General features: G+C 35.8%; 1 protein-coding gene across 1 annotated transcript in view; it reads right to left on the reverse strand.

Moving 5' to 3' along the window:
• Positions 1–3,960: 3,960 nt before the first annotated feature.
• Positions 3,961–25,367, reverse strand: part of LOC309653613 (glucocorticoid-induced transcript 1 protein-like) — a 134,387-nt gene continuing 112,980 nt past the window's right edge. Inside the window, exon 3 of the mRNA XM_082478496.1 lies at positions 3,961–10,949. Coding sequence (XP_082334622.1) covers positions 10,851–10,949 — 99 coding nt within the window. The 3' untranslated portion in view covers positions 3,961–10,850. The remainder of the gene's footprint in view (positions 10,950–25,367) is intronic.

Consider the following 25,367-nt stretch of genomic DNA (forward strand, 5'->3'; position numbering starts at 1 on the left):
TGATAAAAACTCTCCAGAAAGTGGGCATAAAGGGAACCTACCTCAACATAATAAAGGCCATATATGACAAACCCACGGCAAACATCATTCTCAGTGGTGACAAACTGAAAGCATTTCCTCTAAGATCAGGAACAAGACAAGGATGTCCACTCTCGCCACTCTTACTCAACATAGTTTTGGAAGTCCTAGCCACGGCAATCAGAGAAGAAAGAAATAAAAGGAAAACAAATGGGAAAAGAAGAAGTAAAACTGTCACTGTTTGCAGATGACATGATACTATACATAGAAAACCCTAAAGATGCCACCAGGAAACTACTAGAACTAATCAATGAATTTGGTAAGGCTGCAGGATACAAAATCAATGCACAGAAATCTCTTGCATTCCTATACACTAAGAACGAAAAATCAGAAAGAGAAATTAAGGAAACAATCCCACTGATCATTGCAACAAAAAGAATAAAATACCTAAAATACTCAAACAATCTTTGAATTTACAAGAGCTTAAATAAAAACATTTAATAAACCATTGAATAAAAAATTAATAGTAGCAATAAAATTGCTAAGATAAATACTCTAAAGTATGAAAGAAAATCAATTAAATAAATACTTATCATCATTACTTAAGCTAAACAGGCATCAGGAAAATAGTAATTTCATATGTAGTGAAACCAGGTAACCACTACCACTAAATAAAACTTGCTGAATGTCTACTACTATATATGAAAAGCACTGTTCCGTGTACCAAGAAGAATTACAAAATCAGTTTCAGACTCTCCTCAAGGAATTTACATTCTGGTTGAGGGAGATACAATATGTATAATTAAACTATAATATAAAGTGGTATATTATGGCACATGCACACCAATGAAGGACAGGAAGCAAACAATGCAAAAAATAAATGAGGCAGCAGATAGCTAGAATGATGTACTCCAACTACATCAAGGGAAACTTTCAAGTAGTAAGACTCTTACCATGCCACTTATAATCCTGTTGCTAACATCGTCTACTTAAATATTTGAGGATAAAATAGAGAATAACTAAATTCAGCAATAAAATATGATGGTTAGAAAAAAATCACATCTATTTCCAGTACTAGCATCATTGTTAGGACCAGAAAATGACTCCTCATGTAGCATTCTGTAAAAAGACTTGCTCATTATATCCATCTACAGGTTGTACTTTCCCCCTCCAATTCCCCTCCCTGATGAGGGAGCAGTGGTAGGCCTGCGGTTCCTCTGGGGTTCCTACTGAGGACTATACAAAATAATTATTGCTTTCTAACAGCCAATTGGAAATTTAACTTTAAAGTGATAATAGTATAATAGGTTTAAAAACAAGGAGCTGTATTAGATAACTCTGCATCTGAATAGCATACAAGGCATTACTCTAAATAGGCAAAACTGCTTAATATCTAACTGCCAGAGCACTGTAAGATGATGTTAAACTAATTGTTCCCAACAATTTTTACTTTAGTAGCAGTGACTGAAGATTGACTGGTTAGTGAGTTTGGAAATCTGATGGATTAAGAAGCTCATCTGAAGGAGAAAATTAACAAAGTTAAGTGGAATTTCTGCAAATTAAAAAAAAAGTTATTATTAGAAACTTTAAGAACTTTAGCTACAGAGAAATATGAAACAAGCCACTACGCCTTCTAAACCAACCTTAACAGGTGGTAAAGAGGATGCAATATTTTTGAGTGACATAATGTAGCCACACAGAATGTAAACTAACACACGTAATAAAAAGTGCTCACATTCTTTTCTTGGGCTTTAACACACTCCAACCTTTTTCATAGGTTCAGTGTGCATAAGTAACTAAAAAATAAAAATTGTTGATTCTCTGTGTTTAGCTCTCAAGAAAGATTATTCGCCAAAGCTCTCCATTAAACACTGATTATACAAGCAAAGCACATCTAAACTTAAGAAAGCATTTAAACCTTTTGAAAAAGAGCTATTATTCCTTCAACTACTGTGTAAAGACTATAACTGCATGAAACTTAGCCATTGTAACACCACCACCAAGAATAAACTGCTTCTTACTTTATTCAAAGTTGATTACCACTCTGAAGAATCCTCAAGCCATACATTTATTACAACTCTAAAGAATCCTCAAGCCATACAATTCAGCAAAATGCTTAAGATAACTAAGTAACAAATACCAATTTTTCCAGACCTTTCTACATAGAACTCACATTAAATAACTAGTTTTACATAAAAATATCACATTAACAAAGTTAGTCAGTAGTATCAAAACACATATATATAATATTTTGTCTTGAATTTAAGTTCCTAAAGTGTGTAAAATCTTTTTATGTTTTAACAATTATGTTCAAAAAGAAGCAGCCATTAAATCCCATAATGTGTACGTGTGTGTGTATGCCTTAAATCACCTAGTATTGATTAGAAAAATGTTAAAGAATGGTTAAAAAAAAAAAAAAGGCAATACTTTTTAGTCAGTACAGTGTCAACATCTGGGCATGTCTGAGAAGTAATGGCAAAAGCTTTCTAATACAGTCTATCACCCACAAATTAGATCTTGGGAGATCCTAGAACAAAAAGGCTCAAGGCCCTCAGGCATAGGTAGAGCTAAGCAATGGATCTCAAAGATGGGATCCTGAGATGTGGCTCTCTGTATAAGCATCACCAGGCAGCTTGGTAAACATGCACGTTACTGGGCCACACTCCTAGAGATTCTAATTTAGTAGCTATAGGGTGGAACCAGGTATCAACATATTTTTTTTTAATTTTTCTTTTCTCTCTCTTGTTAAAAAATTTATTTATTTATTTTTGGCTGCATTGGGTCTTCGTTGTTGCATGCGGGCTTTCTCTAGCTGGAGAGAGCGGGGGATACTCTTTGTTGCAGTGCGCCGGCTTCTCATTGCGGTAGCTTCTCTTGTTCGGGAGCACGGGGCTCTAGGCGCACGGGCTTCAGGAGTTGTGGCTCGCGGGCTCTAGAGCACAGGCTCAGCAGTTGTGGCGTGCGGGACTAGTTGCTCCACGTCATGTGGGATCCTCCTGGATCAGGGCTCGAACCCGTGTCCCCTGCACTGGCAGGCGGATTCCCAACCACTGCGCCACCAGGGAAGCCCTCAACATATTTCTTAAACCAGACCAAATTGATTCAGATGCATCATCAGCCTTGGGAACCACTGAGGTCCTAAAGCAATGTTTCTCAAAGTGTTAGACATTTGTTAAATATGCTCAATACCGGGCCCAATTTCTCATCAACAATGTGAGACGCTCTGCTAGTGGGACCAAACAATGTGAATTTTAAATACGTATCTCAAGTGAATCTACTGGTACTACAAGCTTCAGAACCTATGTCTAAAGGATTGGGACTAGATCCTTTAGAGTTGCAGGTGCTCACAAATAAAATCATTTTGTTGATTATAATCTACTCCATTTAGAGGCACTGAAAGTTTGAATATAAATCCAAGAAAATATCCTGCTGCAAAAAAGTCAAACAATTCTTCGAAATCTGCACTTAGCAGCTAACCTTCTAGAATCTAGTAAACTTAAACTTCTAGTCATCTCCTTCAAAAAGGTCACTTTCGAAACTGAGTGCCAGCCATGACAATAAGAACCTTCAAACCTAAATACAAAGCACTCTAGACAGAATGCTTAGGAATGCTTTCTTAGAAAGATGATATAACAGACAAAAAGTTCAATACAGCTTCTTTGGAAAGATTCCCTCCCACCCAAACAGGGCATTTTGCACACACAAGTTAACTACAATAAAATTTGCTTCCTAAAAAATACAAGAAATTCTGAAAAAATACATTAAGTACGTCCCTTTTTATAAAATCAAAGTGTCAAAGAAAAATTAAATAAAATATATAAGCAGAGTAAAATTTAGATTTTAATAATTAATTTGATTAAAGAATTTAAGCCTGAGTCTCCACATATTACAGTATTTTATAGACTGTTTATTTAAAACCTTTATCTTTTAAGAGAAAATAAGTGTTTCATGGTGTCTGAATTTGCTCCTTCATATGATAATTTCAATCCTTATCACTGAAATCAAAATAACAAATTCATGAAGCAGAGACTGAATATAAGGCATTAAGTTGCTTTTCTTCAACTTCAAAAAAACCTGAAATGATATAGTTCCTAATTTAGTGATCAAAAATAACCAAAAGTAAATACGGGTAGAGAATATCTTGCTATTGATTCACTGAGGTTAAGCATGAACTTAACTAAAGGTCTGTTTTGTTTTGTATTTTTATAAATCTATTTACTTTTTATTTTTATTCTGGCTGCGTTGGGTCTTTGTTGCTGTGTGCGGGCTTTCTCTGGTTGCGGTGAGCGGCGGCTACTCTTCATTGCAGTGCACGGGCTTCTCACTGCAGTGTCTTCTCTTGTTGAGGAGCACGGGCTCCAGGCGCGCGGGCTTCAGTAGTTGTGGCACACGGGCTCAGTAGTTGTGGCTCGCGGGCTCTAGAGCGCAGGCTCAGTAGTTGTGGTGCACGGGCTTAGTTGCTCCGCAGCATGTGGGATCTTCCCGGGCCAGGGCTCGAACCCGTGTCCCCTGCATTGGCAGGCGGATTCTTAACCACTGTGCCACCAGGGAAGCTCCTAAAGGTCTGTTTTGTTCATAGAGATTTGCTTCAGTATTTCTGTATTGAGAGTTACTTCCTTGAAAGTTATAGTTTTACATTTATTATCACTGTTGAAGAGTCTCTCCTTGACCAAACTTTAGTCAGGCTCCTCTGAACTCTCTCCAATTAGACCTTAACTTTTGGGCTTCTGTGTTCATCTCTGCATTGTCCAATTTTAGCAAGAAACCTACTATGTCAGTTTAACCAGAATCCCCCACCCTCAATATTGATCACGCTGGATATCTGATTAGGTTCCTCATCTCTACCATCCCCCATGTAATATCTGACCACCTGGCCTGCCTTCATCAACAATCCTGTTTAGGTCTGTGTAGCCAGAATCCCCCTTATTTTCATGTTTCTTTCCTCTTAGTAATTTTTACCCCACCCTTCTACTTGGCTATACAGCCCCAGTTCTCCTAGTTGTATTCCAAGTTTGAGCCCAATCTCTCTCCTCCACTGCAAAACCACATTGCAGTGGTCCCTACAACTATCGTGATAGTCTCCCTGAATAAAGTCTGCTTTACTAATCTTTATAAGTGTCATGAACAATTTTTTCTTAAACATCACTACCAACATTATGAGTAATTTTCTCCTTGCCTCTCGGTTACAGAGAGAAATTTTCAAAGTAAATCCCTCCCCCACCACCAGGAAAAAAACAAATTTAAAGAACTACGTAACTAAGAATAAAAAAAGTAGAAAGGAGGAGACTGGTATACATCTCTAGCCAATCTAATGCACATTAATACTGATCATCTAATAGAATTATTGTTACATTCAGTTTTCCAAAATCAGCACAGTCTAGGCACCTCACCAACGGCCTTTATGGGCCTTTCTTGCTTAAAATATAAGAAGATAAAAAGTTAGCCAAATACATGGGCCACATAAAATAAAATCATCAAAATCAAATGAACTTCAGATGAGACAGGAAGGACACCAGATCTGAATATGCATCTGAAATAAAACTGAAGAGCAAAAGCTAAAGCCCTCTCAGTGTGAGCAGATTCTGAAACACTAATCAAGACCTGGAATCCTGCCATAGAAGCAATCTAGAAAACATGCCAAAATGACCATATGGCTGCCCTGCAGAAATCTGGAAAGGAACCAGTCAAGAAGCTGACAAGAGAAACAAACATGCTTCTCACCAAATGAGGCCTGACACAGCCTGGAACCTGAGGTCTGTCAAGAAAAGCAAACAAAAAAATGTAGTCAAGCAGCCATTTAGGAATGATTCTTCTCTAGGTTATAGCTCACTCAAATTTGTGTCAAATGATACATAAATTGAGATACAACATTTGGAGGAAGGCCTTCAGCCTGTTTTCAAAGTAAACCCAAGAGAGTATCTTCTTGTATCAAGGTTGTAAAAGAAAACTTCACCAAGATGGCCATGAAGGCTGGTGACAAGCACTGGAGGAATACACAACAAATTAAGATGGAGTTCTGACATCTGGAATATATCTATAAAGAAATTACATATATGGCAGCTGAGATGCTAAAGATTTTTAAGTTCATTTTTTTTCTGGTGGAAAATGGTATTTCTTTAAGGAAGCCTGGCAAAGTCATAATTAGTAGAAGAACATTCTATAAACTTTATGAACTTCCAATGAATTCGATTAATAGAGCTTCCAAACATCTGAAATCTTACATAACTAATGGTCTCAAATGTTAAAGAAATAACCACAAAATATTAGCAACTATAAAACAACCAAAATAAGATGACCAAAAATGGATATTAATACAGTAAGTGAAAGGAAAGCAAATATTCCTTAACCAGAAGGCAAAATGTTTAACAAAATTTTGTTTCAAAGCACTTAACTTCCAGTTAAAGCAGCGGTAGAGCTTAGAAAATTTTTAACCAAATGAGACAGATCCACTATTATATCCCAATTAAAAACAAAAAAAACTAACAAAAAAGACTATAATAAAGGCTACAGAATGGGCTATATCTTTACCACAGTATGACAACCAATATTACTGATCAAACTCCTTGATTTTTAAAGTAGGGAAAACTGTGATCTAATAGTTCAAAACAAGCTAAAAATATTCTTTAAATGACAGAAGCAACGAAAAACCTCAGAAGGAGAAAAACTGAAAAATGTTGTGTTTGAGAACAAGGAAGATATGAAAAGAGAGGTGATCAAACTGAGGAAAGATTTAGAAATACAAGAAAAACTTATTTCAGGAATGAAGACTAAGTTAAGAAGAAGCACAGTGGGTTAATGCCTTACCAAAAGTACAAAATGGAACATAAGACAAATTTTAGAATTAAAAAAAAAGAAGAGGTAAAAAGATTTTAAGAGACAATAATTAATATGTAACATAAGCAAGACTGTCCAATATATGTTTAGTAGGAGTCCCTGAAGAAGACCAAAGCAACAAAGCAAAAAATACTAAAAACTATAATAAAACTCTCCTGGAATAAAAGATAACTTCAAACTACATATTGAAAGACTATACATGTATCTGAGAAAATGATACAGCCCAAATCGAACACATTTTAATGAAGCTAGAGTGACCTTCAAGTATAAAAACCCATAGATGAAAACTTCTTATAGTCTTGTATATTCTTGCTACATAATACATGAGAACTCAAGGAATATTGTTCCCATAAGTCTGTCCTGAAGAATCTACCAGAGAATAAGCTTCAAACAACCAACAGCTTGGAAAGGAATTAACATAAGGGCTCCTGGAATGTGTGAGCCATTCAGGTAGTAACTTTCAAAGGGGAAGAGAGTAGCAGAATGCTCAATATCTCTCAGGTAAGTTCTCCATCATTCCATGAAAGAAATGACCAGAGAAGGATTGGAAATTCATATAGTTATTCTCTCAGCACATCTGTAAGACTACGAATTTCCAGAATATCTGATAACCAAATGTAGTTATTAAAGTTCTTATAGAACCAGATATATATATATATACATATATTTTTAAACATTTTAATATTCCTCCAATATTTTATTGTGTTGACTCTGAGAAAAATTAATGTTAGTCTTAGAGAGGTATACTTTCTTCCTAGGTAACCTAGTAGAGAAATTAGCTCCTGCCCAACCTCGTGAAGAAACTAATTGAAATGGGGCATCCATAGTCACTCCATTAATAGAATTTTTCCCCATCCCCTTCCTCTAGAGCTGGCAATTACAGAGTAAAGTTTGAAAGTCAATCCTACAGAAGCCTGCAGCAAGAACCAGGAATGGATCAAGGAACGGGAATTCCTCTTACGGGGAAAGGTGGAGTTTACCAGGGGAAAAGGTAGAACAATGGGCTGAGGGACTTGAAGAGAGAGTCATTTGGAAAAAAACAAGATGGAAAGAAGCCTTGAAGAGCACCTTCACCTTGCAAGGAGCTAAATCAATAAGGATCTGCTTTTTGAAGGAACAAAAGTAAGCAACCTCTGTCCACATCATCCCAGTATCTATGGGACAGGTCAATAAAGAACAAAAAGTCCTCAAATAATTGTCAAGACCAAGAAAGAACTGATTGACTATTAACATTATGGAATCAGGGTCTTACCACTATTACAAAAGGACAACCAAATTTTACCATGTAATACAAGATCTTTATGATGAAATCTGTATGAGGACTATAGTTCCTCTGATCCTGAAAAAGAGTCTGAAAATTATCAGCTTTCTCATCTCTTATTTGAATAAAGAATAATGACTTAATATGGCAGAGAAAGCACAACAGTCTCCTAGACAAGTAAATATCTCTTCTTAAATCTAGACTGAAAATTTGTAGAATTCTAAATCCAAATACATTTTAACAACACACAATTTATAGTGAAAATAAGATTCAAGCATTTAAGTCTAAGTTATAAACATTTTGTTTAGGTAATAAAACCTACAGATTAGCTCATAATAGCATAATAATAGGGTAAACAGTTAACTCCATGGTTAAGTAGAAAAGGTTAAGGAGAAAGGCTTAGGAAAAGAGTAACTGCTTAACCTCAAAAAGATATGACTGCTAGTCAAGCTAATTTACTGATGGTAGGCAAATGATAAACAGAACTCTGAACTGAAAATACATCTGGATACCACGGATTTGCTTCATGCAAAAGAATCTAGTAAATTAAATCTAGCCGACCAGCTGTATTTTCCCCCACATTGTGTCTCCAAATCCAGCAATGGTGAATATATTGTTGACTGGGAAATATATAACTACACTTCTGTAGAATAAACGCAAAATCAATAGGCTCAACAGAATGAAGGCTTCAGAAATAAGGAAACACAGATGTTTATTCTAGCATTTACTTTCATAAATATTGACAGCAAAGAATCAAATATGTAGCTGTGAAGCAGTAATATATCCAAAATTGGATGCTTCATTAAAGCTGGATATGGCCCAAAGCTGCAGGAAAACATCCTGAAGGAAAACGTCTTATACAAATGATACCTTTGTAGAGGCCATGGAGTAAAACAGAACATGGTAAAAACCAGTTCCGTGTTTGCATACACAGGACACCTTCCACCTCAACAATTCTACAAATATTGTGCATAAAAGGTTGCCAGGAAACACTGCCAAGGACTGGGATCAACTTCAGAAAAAATGAAATAAAACTACTAGCGGCATGACTAAGTGTAGGGGAAAAGTGTCATAAAATATTTTAGAAGAGCATCATATTTTATTCCTCCAGAACAGGCATAGAACTGGCCATTATAATCTTAGCCAAAAACAGTCTATTGATATTACTGATTGAACTGGACTTCAATCAAAATGGCACTGCCCAGGAGCTACAAATGGACTGAAGTCACAAAGTTCCAGAGTTTGTTATTAGCATCTAAGTTAATTTTTTCCCTTAAATGATGAAAGAACATTGTTCAATCCAAAAGCCCAAGAAATGAGCGAACAAATATCAGACTACACTTTTGGATATAGCTTGAATCATTAACAATACCTACAATAGCTAGGGCATTTATAATAAAAACCTGAACAACACTTCCAGATGTACTAAAAAGACTCATCTCAACATGGGAAGAAAACAAAACCACACTATAGAAAAGAGATGGGTCAACTGGATTTTTGTCTGCCTTTTTTTCTCTATTCTTTCCTTCTTTACCTCTGACCAGAATTTTTTAAATCCTTTCTATGTAGTGTTTGAGACAGGACAAGTACGAACAATATATAGTCAAACATTATGAATAATACAGTTAACATCTTTTTCATGGATATGTCAAATCACTCATTTATCTGTCTCTTCCCCTGCCCCATATTTTAGCTATTTTACTTTCATTTAAGAATGAAATAAGAAAGCGAAACCTAATATGATTCACTATTTTGTTTATACTTAAATGATAAATGTAAAACTTATCTACCAGAGGGTAGGCTCCTTCCTAAAAGTAAAGCTCTTGTCTTTTTCTGTTTGTTTCTCTAACACCTAACACAACTACTCTAGTTTTGTTGAACCTGTGGATATCAGTTATCCATCCTTTCCTTACTTTTAAATAAATTAATACTCAAAAACTAGAAATCACCTGGCATATATTATGGAACTCATTAGCAAAGTAGGCTTCCTGGAAGAGCCTCAAATAGAATGGCTCCACGTTTCTTTTTAATATTCTGTATGTGAGGCTCATCTAAAATCATTGTGAATAAAGTGCAAGACAGTGACAAAAATAACTTGAACTCAGATCTCTATCATCCCATTTTCCACATTTACATAAAAGGCTATGATTTCCATGCTTAGGTATTTCACAAACAGCTCATTAAACAGGTTCATATAATAAATAACTCTTCATATAGTGCATAGCCAAGAAAAATAACATATTTATATAAAATAACAAGACCACTTAATAAGACCACTAAACTTCGTGTCCTGCCAGGCACTCTGGGAGACAATGGATTTATTTCCACATGGCTATCAATTCTTATAATGTCTCCAAATTTTTTTGAAAATAGTTTCTTAAATTATTAATCAAAGAGTAGTTATAGCATCTTCAGTTAATGAAATAGCAAATTATATAAAACTAAATACATTCCACCAAGATCACACAATCGAACTTGATGAAGGATGTCTTGCATACTGACAGAAGCACTGATAACAATGAACCACACTTGCCTATGTGATGGATCACACGAGGTAAGAGTGAGACTCCCAAGGTGAACTTTCAAAGTGGCTCCAGTAGTAGCAGCTGGTAGACCACCTTTCTTTAAACTGTGAGGTGCAGTAAAGTTGCTAATGCTAACAGCTACAAGTTTTTAAAATTCGTGGCTTATCACAATAAAAACCCAATGTGTATCTTCCTGGCTGACAGATGGCCTTCTATATGATCATTCCGGGATTCAGACTTCCTTCATCTTGTAGCTCCACCATTCCTCCAGGGCCTTGGTTGGAGTCCTCTGCTAGATTCTCTGCTTCCAGCTGGCAGATGAGGGAAGAGAATGAATGACCAGGATCAAACTAGTGCTTTTTTATTGAACACAGATGAAAATGTTATATATCACAAAGCCTTATCTAATTGTAAGGAGGGGTAGGAAAAAGAGTCTTGATGTGGGCCAACAGGGAGACAAAACAGGGTTTGGTGAATCCTTAGAAGTCTCTACTATAGAAGGGCTTAACTCCCTTTGTCTGAATTATCTTGGAGATGGTTTGAGCCAAATTTTAGAGTAAGTCTTGCTAAATTATTACAATTGTCACCATAAATAGAATGATCTAACTTAATCTAATTTACAGTAATCATTAGATTACCTTCCACTGACACGGAATCCTTGCCTGACAAGGAACAAGTATGGAGCTATTGAAAGATAATAGCATTTTCAATACAAAGTGAGTTCAGTTTACAAAGAACTTGAGGTACACCATCGAGGATGCTGAGGTGAGTCTTTTATGTCAAGCAAAGGATTGTGAACTGCAGAATTTTTTTTTTTTAAAAGAAAGACTATGTTTATAAAGAAAGACTGTGCAATGGGTCAATTAGAGAGGGGAGACTAATGGTGGGGGAACCACTTAAGAGGCAGCAGTTCTAACAAATCAAGCAATAAGTAATAACGGAGCCGTGAGGGGATGGAAAGAAGCTACCAGATTCAGGACATAATTCTAAGGAGATGGGATAAGATATGGTGATCAGTAGGATGAGAGAAATGAGAGAGGAGGAAAAGTTAATAATTATGCTGCAAGGAAGTTAAGAACCCAACCCAATGATGCTCTGGGTCTGAAAGTCTTATTAATAAATTATTGATTTTCTGTTAGTAGCACAGAAAAATACACTAGGCCACTTTTTCAAAGCATGTTACCTAAGGGAGTATGATATATTCTACGTGAAACATCAGTGGAATATACTTTAAATTAAAACTTTTTATACAAATAGTAACAAGATCAGCAAGAAGGTAAAGAGCATGAGCAAAACATCCAAAGACAATTATAATGATATTTTAAAATATTTGGATATGTAGACTTGCAGGATGTAAGCATCATGTCTGTTTTAATTTGCTATATACAGTTACCACCTAGAAGAATACCCACTCCAGTCAGTAGAAATGCAATAACGACAGCTTTCAACACTTCTTTCAACTTTGAATCTAAATACCAACATAATATTCTGCTCAAAAATCACAAAGCCAACTCCAGCAGAGAAAATGATCATACACTTACTAAGAAAATTAAACTGTAGATAACTGGATTGTCATTCTAAATTATGTTAGATGATTCAGAAAAGGGAATTTATATGTAAACTGATTAATTTCTTTCTCCAAATCCATCCAACAACTTTTTACCAAATCATCCTTAAGTAAATACGTCAAAGAGTTCAGCATTTAAGACATGCCTCCTGAAGGAAATATAATTGTATTATAAATAGCAAATTTCCCCATAACCACAAGGAAGATGTTCAGAATTCTCATCTAGTTAGTTGTCCATTGGTTTTATCTTACATGAGATAAGTAAAGTCCCTAAGTCACTACCAGTTAGTATATTAAAATTACTTATAGCATTATGAAAAGATGACCATGAATTTCTACTCTACACGGAAAAAGTATCAGGAGCCAGTGATTATCCAGTGATTGCTGAGAAAGGAATGCAAACTTTACAGCATTCTCTCTTTTATACACATACATGCACACCACACACACACACACACACACACACACACACAGATATTGTGTAGGCCTTAGGTATAATCAAATTAGGTGACCAATTAATTTTTTTAATCTGTACACAAATTTTTTTAACATTTTTATTTGTAACAGACCCAACCTTAACCAAAATGTCCTCCACTAAGTGATGGGTAAGGAAACTGTGGTACATCCATACTGTGGAATATTGCTCAGCAATAAAGGGTAACAGACTATTGATACTCTGAACAACTGTGATAGATCTCAAGGGCATTATGTTGAGTGAAAAAGAGCCAAGCTCAAAAGGTCACATAGTGTATGATTCCTTTTATCTAACATTCTCAAAATGACAAAATTATAGAGATGGAGAACAGATCAGTGATTGCCAGGGGTCAGGGTGGTAGGGGGAGGGAGTGGTGTGACTGCAACGGGCAGCACGAGGGAGATCTGAGTGGCATCTGACATCTGTGATAGAACAGGTCTCTATCTTGATTCTCCTGGTGGCTACACAGATCTACACATGTGATAAAATGACACACACACACACACACACACAGTCACACACACCAATATAAAAATCCTGGTTTGATGTCATACTATAATTTTGTAAAATATAACCGTTAAAGGAAAAGTGGGTGAAGGATACGTGGGAGCTCTCTGTATTGTCTTTGCAACTTCCTGTGAATGTATACTTATTTATTGACTTTTAAATTTTTATTGGGGTAGAGTTTATTTACAATGTTGTGTTAGTTTCAGGTGTACAGCAAAGTGAATCTGTTATGCATATACATATATCTACTCTTTTTTAGATTCTTTTCCCATATAGGCCATTACAGAGTATTGAGTAGAGTTCCCTGTGCTATACAGTAGGTCTTTATTAGTCATCTATTTTATATACAGTAGTGTGTATATGGGTGACCAATTAATTTCTTCGTCCTTAAGTATATACAGAAACTTTAAGTGAAAATCAGACTGTAGGATTATACAATTATAAATAAAATCATAATCCACAGTACTAATCATATTTCTAGTCTAATTATGCTTACTTATTGCCTTGTCCTCCTGACACTGATAACAGTAGAAGGTTTGGTGAAAGTTTTTCATCAAGGAAGAAATATTTCCTCCATTAAGCTGGTTAGGAACAGTGTGGTAGGAAATTATAACTCAAGTAATAACTGTTTTTTTATAAGGACAAAATAATCCAGAAAAAAACTTGGAATATTTATCTAATTTGAAAGCATACCTTTCCACAGAGAAATGTGAGAAATAAAATCATTAGTACATATGAATTCTTTCCCTTTTAGGGGTTCACTGAATACAAAATTTCTTAGAATTTTAAAACTCAGACTAGGAAGGAAATGGAAAAGATCTATTCATGTTCATTTATAACAACTTCTTAGGATATTAGTTAACCCTGCTAAATGTCAGTAGAACATTTTACGTAGCAATGAGAAATTACACTATTCTGTAATATATTTTTACAACCTCAGATGAACCTCAATCTTGTGTAACTGACTTCCTAAAAAGTTTGTGTAAATAACACTTTGCTAAATCGAATAATTTTACTTGCAGGTAAATGTAGATATTCTCTAAAGCAAACAACCACCCCAGAATCTGCTCTACACTTTAAAATTTTTACATTGCAATAAAGAACAAATTAATATGTAATTTATATTCTCATTGCTTGTTTAGTATAATCATGATCTTTCTGACAGATCTAAAAACATTTAGATTTTTAATTGAAAATGCCCACCAAATTTTTGGCATGATGGTTTTTTGAATTTCTCCAAATATAACAGCTTCAGAAGCTGATTCCATGTTAATCCCACCATGCTAGGCCAAACTTTAGCAGAATATTATAATATGTCCAGGCAGCAATATAGCTTAGACCTAGATGTAATATAGAAACCACAAGGTAATGCTCTCCTAAGCTTCCTCTAATAAGGGAAAAACACATATAAACAAGTATTTGGTATTCAAAAAAGAATACCAAGAAGTGCAACCTAATCTTGAAAGATAAGCATAGAACATAATAATTCCCAAATGAAGTCCAAACCTCAGAGAAAATAGTGGGTCAAATTCTTGGCAGATTTTAAATGACTTGACCTTGTTGAGAAAAATGAACGTGAGCACCCCAATTGCACCTAGAATGCGTATTCTGGGAGGGTTAAACGGAGCTCCTCAGACATAGCGGGGACTCAATAAATATTTATTGTGTGAAACGGGGAGAAAATGCATTAGTTTTACTCATCAACATACTGCCAACAACTACAATACCTGAAAACAAAAATTTCTTGAATGAACAGTTATCACTGAAATTACATTAAAGCTACACTCATCTTTGGCCATGTGTTAACCAAAAAGACAAAGAGTGGGCAAATGCAATCAACTGACCAGGTGTTTTTCAATAACAGGTCACTTCAATATGCAAAGAAAGAACAGAATTTTAAAATAAATTTTTTAAAGCTATCTGATCAAAATATTGCAGAATATTGTAGCTTTTTTCCAAAACCTGATTTCTGAGCGCAGTCTAAGTCCCTAATTTACAATGCTAATGAAACTGTATTTAGCAATGTTTGCTAATCCCTGTTTAGTAAGTATTAGACACTTAAATGAAATAACCTGACTTTAAGCAGGAAAAGGACAGTTGATTCTTTTCAGGGAGATGCACCAGAGTACCTCCAAAACACTTTGGAAGAAAGAAAATGACACTGTCACAGAACACTCAAAAATATCATAATTTGTTGATAGACTACCAGTTAATATATAAACAAATCTGTATTTTACTATGATCCTTTTCCACATTCGTGGGAAGATCATTTCACAGGTTTACATAAGTATAGCAAAGTTCTTTAAGGTAACTGAGCAACTGAGCTCTACTAGTTTTTGTTATCTTCTAAGATACAAATATTACTTCATTAATCCAACTTATAAACTGATGTATTTCACTAGTAAAGTAATTACACAAGAAAAGTCATGAGAAACTTCATCACACAGACTCTATATAACACTTTCAGTATCATAACAATAACAATAAAAATACCATTTCTAATGTTACTTATGAAAGGATTCATGGTCCACACTGACTATCAAAGAGGGCTTAGAGTAAGCACAAGTGACACTGAAAAACGCCACTACATCCTGAAAGAAATTGTTAAAATGGAGATTGAAATATCTTTTCTATTATACATCACATCAGCAAACCTAGAAAATGGAAAAGAGCCCAAGGAGGCATAAATTGAGAAGATACTGCACCTTGCTGCTTTGCCATGAGAGTGAAATATAAAAAGATACTATTTTGAATGCAGCTAAATTATCAAAAAATGGTAAAAGTTATGAATCACAATGTTATGGTTGAATGGAGCCTTATGATGCTTTATTGTAAATGTAAAGCTTACGTTATCAAATAGGAAAATGCAAAAGACTCATTCTACCCAGATTTTAAGATTTCATGTGAAAGGCAATTTTAAAAATTAAATCTAAGTTCTGTCTTAACAAAGTGGTACGTACTTTCAGGACCAAGGGGAAGGCTTACTAATGACATAATAAGGTTTTGAAGTGCTATGACATATTTATATACATATCTGAGGCCTGAATCACTGGGAATACCTGCAGCTATTTTAAGTTCTATGGACCCTAGAGTTGAGTTCCATTTAGCTTTCTCTTCACACCCCACCAAAGCTAATTTTGGCCTTTCTGTGACTTAACTGTATAAGCAATGGGATAACCCATTGTGCATGCTTTCCTGCCCCATAATTAATTGGGTTCCAAAAGCAACTCTCACCTGACCTGAGGTCGGGATGTAGAGAGTTACACGGCCCTTTGGGCCTTCTGTGCATGCCGCCTGATCTTGGGCAGATTACTTAAGTTCTCAAGACAGAAAGAGAAATTATAAAAGTGTTCTATATTGAGTTCCGGTGAAGACTAGTTGCTGACATAAAAGCTCAGTAAATAACTAATTTTACTAAGAATCATCTAGTCTACACAATGCTATAGAAACAACGTGGTACTGGCAATAGAAACAGACACATAGACCAATGGAACAGAGGACCCAGAAATAAATCCACGCATATATGGTCAACTAATCTTTGACAAGGGTGCCAAGAATATACAATGGGAAAAGGACAGTCTCTTCTATACATGGTGCTGGGAAAACTGGATATCCACATGCAAAAGAATGAAACTGGACCCTTACCTTACATCATGCACAAAGTTAACTTGAAATGGATTAAAGACTTAAATTTAAGACCTGGAACTATAAAACACCTAGAAGAAAACATAGGGGAAAAAGCTCCTTGACATCAGTCTTGGCAATGATATTTTGGATATGATACGAAAAGCATAAGCAACAAAAGCAAAAATAAACAAGCAACTAAAAAGCTTCGCGCTTCCCTGGTGGCGCAGTGGTTGAGAATCTGCCTGCCAATGCAGGGGACACGGGTTCGAGCCCTGGTCTGGGAAGATCCCACATGCCACGGAGCAACTAGGCCCGTGAGCCACAACTACTGAGCCTGCGCGTCTGGAGCCTGTGCTCCGCAACAAGAGAGGCAGCGATAATGAGAGGCCCGCGCACCGCGATGAAGAGTGGCCCCCGCTTGCCACAACTAGAGAAAGCCCTCGCACAGAAACGAAGACCCAACACAGCCATAAATAAATAAATAAATAAAAATTAAACTTTAAAAAAAAAAAAAAAAAGCTTCTGCACAGTAAAGGAAACAATCAACAAAATAAAAAGGCAAGTTATGGAATGGGAGAAAATATCTGCAAACCATACATCTGATAAGCGTATGGTTTTTTGGATATATACATTTGCTATGTCCAAAATATATATGGAATTCATATAACTCAATAGCAAAAAACACAAATAACCTTATTAAGAAATAGGCAAAGGATCTGAATAGACATTTTCCAAAGATGACATGTAAATGTCCTATGAGGGTACACGAAAAAGTGCTCAACATCACTAATCACCAGGGAAATGCAAGTTAAAACCACAATGAGATACCACCTCACACTTGTTAGAATGGCTATTGTCAAAAAGACAAGAAAATAAGAAGTGTTGGTGAGGATGTGGAGAAAAGAGAACCCTTGTATAACATTGGTGGGAATGGAAAACAGTATGGAGGTTCCTCAAAAACTTAAAAATAGACCTATCATATGATCCAGCAATCTCACTTCTGAGTATATACCCACAGGAAGTAAAATCAGTATCTTGAAAAGATATCTGCCCTCCCATGTTCTTTGCAGCATTATCCACGATAGCTAAGATGTGGAGAACCTATGTGTCCACTCACGGAGGAATGGATAAAGAAAATGTGATATACATATAAAATGGAATATTATACAGTCTTTTAAAGAAGGAAATCCTGCCATTCATAACAAAATAGATGAACCTGGAGAACATTTTGCTGAGTGAAATAAGCCAGACAGAAAAACAAATACACAGGGAAAAACAAAAACAAATATGATCTCACTGATGTGCATAATCTAAAAATGTCTAATTCATAGAAGCAGAGAGTAGAATGACGGTTGCCAGGGACTGGCAAGTGGGAAAAGTGGGGAGGTCAAAGGGTACAAACTTTCAGTTATGAGTAAGTTCTGGGAATCTAATGTACAGATGGTGACTACAGTCGATAATACTGTATTGTATACTTGGAATTTGCTAAGAATACATCTTAAGTGTTCTCATCACACATCAAAAAAGAAAAAGGCATCTATGTGAGGTGATGGATATGTTAATTATCTTGATTGTGGTAATCATCTCACATTGTAAATGTGTACCGAATCATCACACTGTATACCTTAAAACATACAGAACTTTTATTTGTCAGTTATACCTCAGTAAATAATAAACTTACTTTTCCTTTAATAAACTTACTTTTCCTTTCCACAGCGGAATCTTTCCCCTACCCAACCAAACTCTTAAAAAGCCCACCTATATCATTTTAAAGATAGAGAAAATAAGATGCAAAGAGTTAAGAACTTACTATAAGTCAAATGTTAGAAGTGGAAATAGAACCCAAGTCTCTTGACTCCAAATCTCATATTTTTCAGTATACCTTTCTGTTTCTAAGCCTCTTTTATGGAACCATTTGGAAAATCATTTCTTCGCTCTTTAACTTGATAATTAATTCTAGAGAAAAAAGCCAGGTTATTCCATTAAGGAATAAATGTAGCCACTCACTGCTTCATTCCACCTTTACCAGAAATAAGACAATCCCCAAAGCAAATGTATAGAATCAGTTATAGGGCAACTCTAGTTGTCAGTCAGTGCTCATTCAATCCTATATTCAAGAGTATCAACAGCAATCACTTTATTAGGTATATCATAGGTATTAACAAAGCTAATTAAGCCACAAAGAGTTCATTCTTGTCTTGTTTGTTCTGCTCAAGTAAAAAACTGTATAATAATTTTAGAAAATGTTTCACTAAATAATTGATCTTTTAGTAATATAAAAGTTAAAATTAGCTATAGGGACTACTAACGGAAGTTCACCCTGTGGCCATACTGGCTAAATAAGGGGATATTACTGTCAGTAGTTGATAGGTACTTTATCTTTAGACACTAGGCAGCAAGTCTTAGCAGTTTTTGCCTTCTTGTTATGAAACATCCAAAAGTTTAATGGATTTCTGAATTCTAATAACTTGGAAGACAATTTTGGACATCAACCTTCCCACACAATAATGGATCTCACTAGTTTCTTTAACTCATCCTTATTTTTGGTGAGCCATTATTAAGGTGCACCATAGTTGCATTGCATTAAGTTACAAATATACAGAGTTCAAACCCACAAACTGCAGTGATAACTATTAGCTCTTGGTGGGGCTAAATTAACCTAGTACCAGTTGCCAAGACAATCACTTGAGACCAGAATCTCTGCTTAGTCATTCCTGAAGCATTTACCAGTTTACCACCATGTATAACTAACTTTTAATAATCATGGAGAAACATACTTCTCACTACAATACGATTCAAGAACAGCACAGATTCTAGAAGTACACAGGGCCAGATACAACCAAGTCCATATCCTTGACCCCTCAGGAACCAGGATTTCTCTCACACACACTGTTGCTCATACCCTCCTCTCTGTCTCTCTCCCTCTCTCTCTCTGACACATTTTTAGACATTCTGAAAATGTCAAAGCATACCCCAGCACAGTGTAATAGTGCTGTGGAACCAACAGAAAACCTATTCTTCAGTAATTCTTAGAGCTCAGAAATCACAGCTGATGACCAATAGCAGTCTCTTTTTAATTAGGAGAAATAGGATAATCCTGTGGAATGAACGCTGTATCTGGAATCAGAAGATATGATTTGAAATCCACTTTCTTGATGAACGAAAGTATATATTGCCTTATATAGAGTAAAGCACTCACATGTTTTCTTCCTTTGTACCTACAACAATTAGAGATACAACATAATATTGGGGAGGTTATTCAGGTACTCATGAACTTGCCTCGTCCTGCAAGCTGCCACAATAACATTCACCTGAGGTAAACAACACTGCTTAAAGGGATCTGCCATGTTTGTTCCTACAAAAATGAAATACTAGCAAAGTATTTTTCCACAATTTGTTCATAATTAACTATAATCCTGTTTTCTTTAGAATTACTATAACTCCATTATAATTTGTTTTGCAGAACAAGCACAAGTATTATCCTTCTAAAATCAACTGGATGACCCACGGAGTCATGGTCAGGTCTAGGGTTCAGATGAGAGGCAGAAAGGGAAGGAGATTGGCTCCTGGCTCTTCCATCAGCTTCTCACTCAGGTTTTTCACATCAATAGGTGAGCAGTGTTCTCTCTTTCCTCCACTGACTCTGGACAAACCCAGTTAGAGACCAGCATCAGAGAAGCTCAACCTCTTGTTAAAATAAATAGAATATAGGACAGAAACAGCATCAGTGATTTGGTTTCTTTGACATTTAATGAGAGAACAAAATTATATATTGAAGACAAAAGACAACAGTGCCAGGCACACACCCAGGACAGGTGCTGTGAAAAAGCCTATCGTGGTGGTGTCTGGGGATTTAAACTCTGGAGAAAAGACTAAAATTAAGAATAACAAAGTCATTAGTATATACTTCTTGGCAGATTATTAGCTGTATGTGGAAGCTTTGATAAAACAGGCTTTTAGCAATGTTTTAAATTTCAGATTTAAGAAAAATCCTCTCCTACTCGCCATTTGTTGAACACTGCCGTTTATTTCCATTGTTATTCATTGCCATGGAGCCCAATTACTCCTTTGATTTCTTATTCACATTTAGTCCACAGTATCACAAATAAAAATCACAAGGATACCATTACCCTTCAACACTTCCCCAATGTATAAATCCTAATTTGCATTAAATCCTTGAAGCAACATACATTGCAGTGAATGAAACGTCCTTCTGTAAAAAGTACTGTAAATAATGGAAGAATTTTTAGCTCAATAGATATACACGACTTTACATACAGTTAAACTGACCAAGGTGCTTTTCTACACCCTAGGTATACAATATTCAATATGCTTAGAATAATAGTTATTTGAAAGGAATATAATCTTTGAACATAAAACAGTTTAAGAATAAAAAACTTCTATATATTCACTTACCTATTTTGCTACTGACCCACGGATGGAGAAATTTTACGTACCATAATTAATGGGAAAATTTAGTTAATGAACGCTGCTGATACTTAGTGTAGTTCTCAAAGGCTGAAAACCTTTCCCAAAAATCAGTATCTGAAACCTGTCTCTTTAGGAAAAACAGTCAAAGCTTTAACTGTTTTCAGTCTAGTATAAGAAAGCTTTGAAACAAGTTAACTCTAAGCACTCAAGGAAAACTATTTTTAAAAGGGGGGGGGACAAGAGGAGGACCTTAATTTTCAACAATATCGGCCTGAGAAGTAACTTTATAAGAGAATGTCTGAGTATCTTTAAAAAGAGAGAGAAAAAAAGTAATTTAAAATGTTGGAAGTCCACAAACTGAGCATAGCAGTAAAAAGGACTCGAGGGAAAATTTAATGAAAAATAAAAAACTGAAAGCAAATTATTTGATCAAAACACAGACACACACACACACACATACATGCACACACACTGCAGGCAGTCATTCAGCATTATATGCTAGCTGGCTTTGTATTTTCTTTTAAAATGTAATCATGACTTCTTAATGTATAAAACAATAAGGCTCTCAAGGTACTCATGAAAAATTCTTATCAAATTTCACTCTAGAGTTAATGATATTAGGCATGTTAAATCAGGAATCAACACATGCTATTTTCCATAGCAGGAACTATATAAATTACAAGCTCTTCCATGTTTTTGTTATTAGGTTTGGTACACTTAAAAATAAGCGGTATTCTACATCGAGTGCTCTAACGCAACGGTTTTTATATCTTTCAGAATTTATAATTCATCTCCATCCTCAATCCTTACAAAAAAACACAAAAGGACCTGCAATTGCTATTTACTGTCTTGCACAATAAAACTGTATTTGTTCTGTTTTTGAATTCATAGCTTTTGCTTTATGAAGTTTTCAGAAAGAAGCAACTTTATATTTTCATTGTTACTCATGATTTTAGCTTAAAGATCATTAATTTTAACACAACATCCTGCTATATTCTCATTTGGGTTGTTCTATTTATCTCAATGTTAGACTTATGTATTACCATTACAAAACAATAACTATTTGCATAATACTTCATGATTTTACATCTATTAAAAACACATCACAGGGAGCCTGAGGATGCATTCAGTAGCTTGTCATTCACCACTTCAAGACCCTTCAGAACTGAACAAGGGGGAGGGGGACATTTTGCTAAAGGCAGAAGAAATGAATATAAATAACAAACTCTGAAGTTCTAAAAATAGAAAAGAAAATTTTAAAAATGCAAACAAAAATATGATCATATGCATAAACAAGATAATTTCAATTTTTAAAACTCCATGTTCTCTATACAGAGCAAGGTGTTTGGAGATTTATGTATCTTCTATTATGATACCCATTGAAATTATCTAAAACTGTGCTACAAAAATAAAGAAAATTATCATCTTCTTGCTAGATTTTATAAATATCATATTAAAATTGTGCCTATTTACATAATTCAGCTTTTCCTCAGCCTTGTGAAACAATCTGAGTATCATTTCTTTATTATTCTAGACTTAACCCTATAAATGTGCATATTAAGAATGTTTCAGAGGGAGATAATGATGATCTAACATGTTAAGAAATTACACTCTCATAACTTGTTTTTGGTAAAGCAATTACAAAGAAAATTGTTTACATCTTCTGTATTTTCTTCCATAACCACCAGTCCAGATAAAAAAAATACTGAATGCTGTTATGTCACCTCTAGTCCAAATGCTCATAGCACTTGAAGCTTTTTGTAAGCAATATGCTTCTATACTAAACACATATCCCTGAGCCACCACCTACCTAATTTAACAGTTTTAAATGTAGTTTCAAATGCAGCGTAATACCATCTTAAACACACACACACACACAGAGTGTGCAGAAAAGGAAGGAGGTGGAGAGCCAGAAATGGAGCACGTTGTTGTTTTTCATTCATGCAGTATAGTGACGTCAGTGTCTGCAGCAGCAGCAGCGGCAGGAGCCTTGACCTGTGGAGGCTACAATCCACTGAAGTCAGAACCTTGCAGAATTCAAAAGAAACTGAGTAGATAATTGTTTGAAAAATTGTTCAACTGTTCATAGCATGAATTCTAAATAGATAAGTAAAAAGAATAGATTAGTTGTATCGTTTTAACTTAGGTAGAGAGGAGCAAGGTGGGATGTGGAGAAGTAACAGAAAGGTAATATCATCAGGGAACCGGGGCCAGAAGAGCCTACATTCAAAGTCATTTCAATGTAAGAAACTGACAAAACCACCTGGTGTTAAAAACAGCAGAAAGGCCTCTTCTATTCCCAATACAAGTTCTCTGATGCAAATCTGTCTCCTGAACAACCAGACTCAGAGAAGTGTTTTCACCATGATTGCGTTAAAATTGCATTCAACTCAGATGTGACATACTACAACAAAGAGGCCAGTTTAAGCCTGGTCACAAATTTCATTAAAACTACTTGATGATGGACCTTGTAATTCCTAAGCAATTAAGACTTCTGAAGCATGCAGAAAAACAAGTTGTACTAAGAACTGTTGTAAGATGTGTTTATCAACAAAAGGGGAGGAGGTACTAGATGACCAATATATTGTTGCAGCAATTGCTGAAACTACTCACTATGCCCACAAAACCCTCTGAACACAGTCTTTCTGCAGTGCTTATTTTATGGCTCTTACATTAGTCCCTAAAAGAAAATCCCAAAACTCAATTTATGTACTGTTGAAACTAAATCACTCAAAAATTTATGTAACTGCTGCCTTCTTTTCATTCTGTTATCTCTCATTTCATACAGTTCTAGAAAATGTGCAAAGGAGTTGCATATGGCATTAATCTGTTAGAAAACGGTGGCCTTTTCTATAAAATACAGCCAAAGATGTGTGTTCAGTTGTGGTCATTATTAGGGCGATCACGTTGTTTTCATTCATTCATTCAGGATTTGCTGGAGGATGTCAGTTTCTGCAGCTGGCTTGACCTGGGGGAGGAGTGGGGGAGCAAATTCCTTCCGGTGCATTATGATTACAGGATGCATTTCTCGGTGCTCCTGGACACATACCACTGCACTACATCCTACCCTGCCTCACCATCAAGTGGTCTGAAAACAAGGGCCTTAGCAACATGCTAATTACACGTCAGAAATATTAAAACAAAACACCAAAACTGCAATCTATCTTAACACAGTCACTTTCTCCAAGTCTAAGACCTTCATCAAGAAAACTCCATTAAAAAAATTACATACACCCCATAAACATTGCACAGGCTCCACAGTGATTCCCTTCCAAGCAGAGATTTTCCCCTCGGTATGATCCGTTCTCTGCACAACGCAGCAGCAGCATCTGTAGCCCTAGCGTGGCATCCAATAACATGAGCTCCTCCTCCCTCCCTTATGAGCTTTACATCCCTGTTTTGGCTAAACTTCCTTTTCTCCCCCAGGACTAAACTAGATCATTCACTGTGTCCCTAAACATAAACCAAACCACACCAAAACACAAAACATTAAGGGAAGCCGACAGCATCCACCAGCTCACCATTACCTTTGACACCTAAGAAAAACGAAACTTGAGATCCTTTAACAGCTCAACTGAACTGTTAAGTGTACTTAAAAATAGAAGGGAAAAAGGGAGCACACTCCACAAATAGGTCCTTAGAAATTTACCATGAAAGTCTTGAGTTGGGCATAAACTGTTTCCAGTGCAGTACCGCCCTGATGCATATGACTATATAAAGTAGAGAAAAGAGGGAGCCCCCCTCCAAAAAAAAAGCCCAACCAAACACTATACACTTCAATTGCACATCCAAAACTGTCCCCTCTACACACCCAACAGGATATCCTTACATCATAACTGGTGCCTCCACCTCCCCACCCCCAAAAAAGAAAAAAAAAATTATCCCGGTAGGCACAGACACGTTATAGGAACTTTGTAGGAAAGCACAAAGAGGCTGTACAGATTACAACCACCACCTTACCTGCTGCCGGAGAGTTTGTGTGCGTGTTGTTTTTAAGTGTTTCGCCCAGCTCCTCCTTCCCCCACTACAAACAGCAAACACATGAGTGAGCTAATCAGCTCTTAAACTGAAAAACCTTTCGATCCAGGCGAGCGATGGAAGATAAAAGCTGAGGGGCGCCAG

Source organism: Balaenoptera physalus (assembly GCF_965194825.1).
Source record: "Balaenoptera physalus genome assembly, contig: HAP1_SCAFFOLD_690, whole genome shotgun sequence".
Taxonomy (NCBI): domain Eukaryota; kingdom Metazoa; phylum Chordata; class Mammalia; order Artiodactyla; family Balaenopteridae; genus Balaenoptera; species Balaenoptera physalus.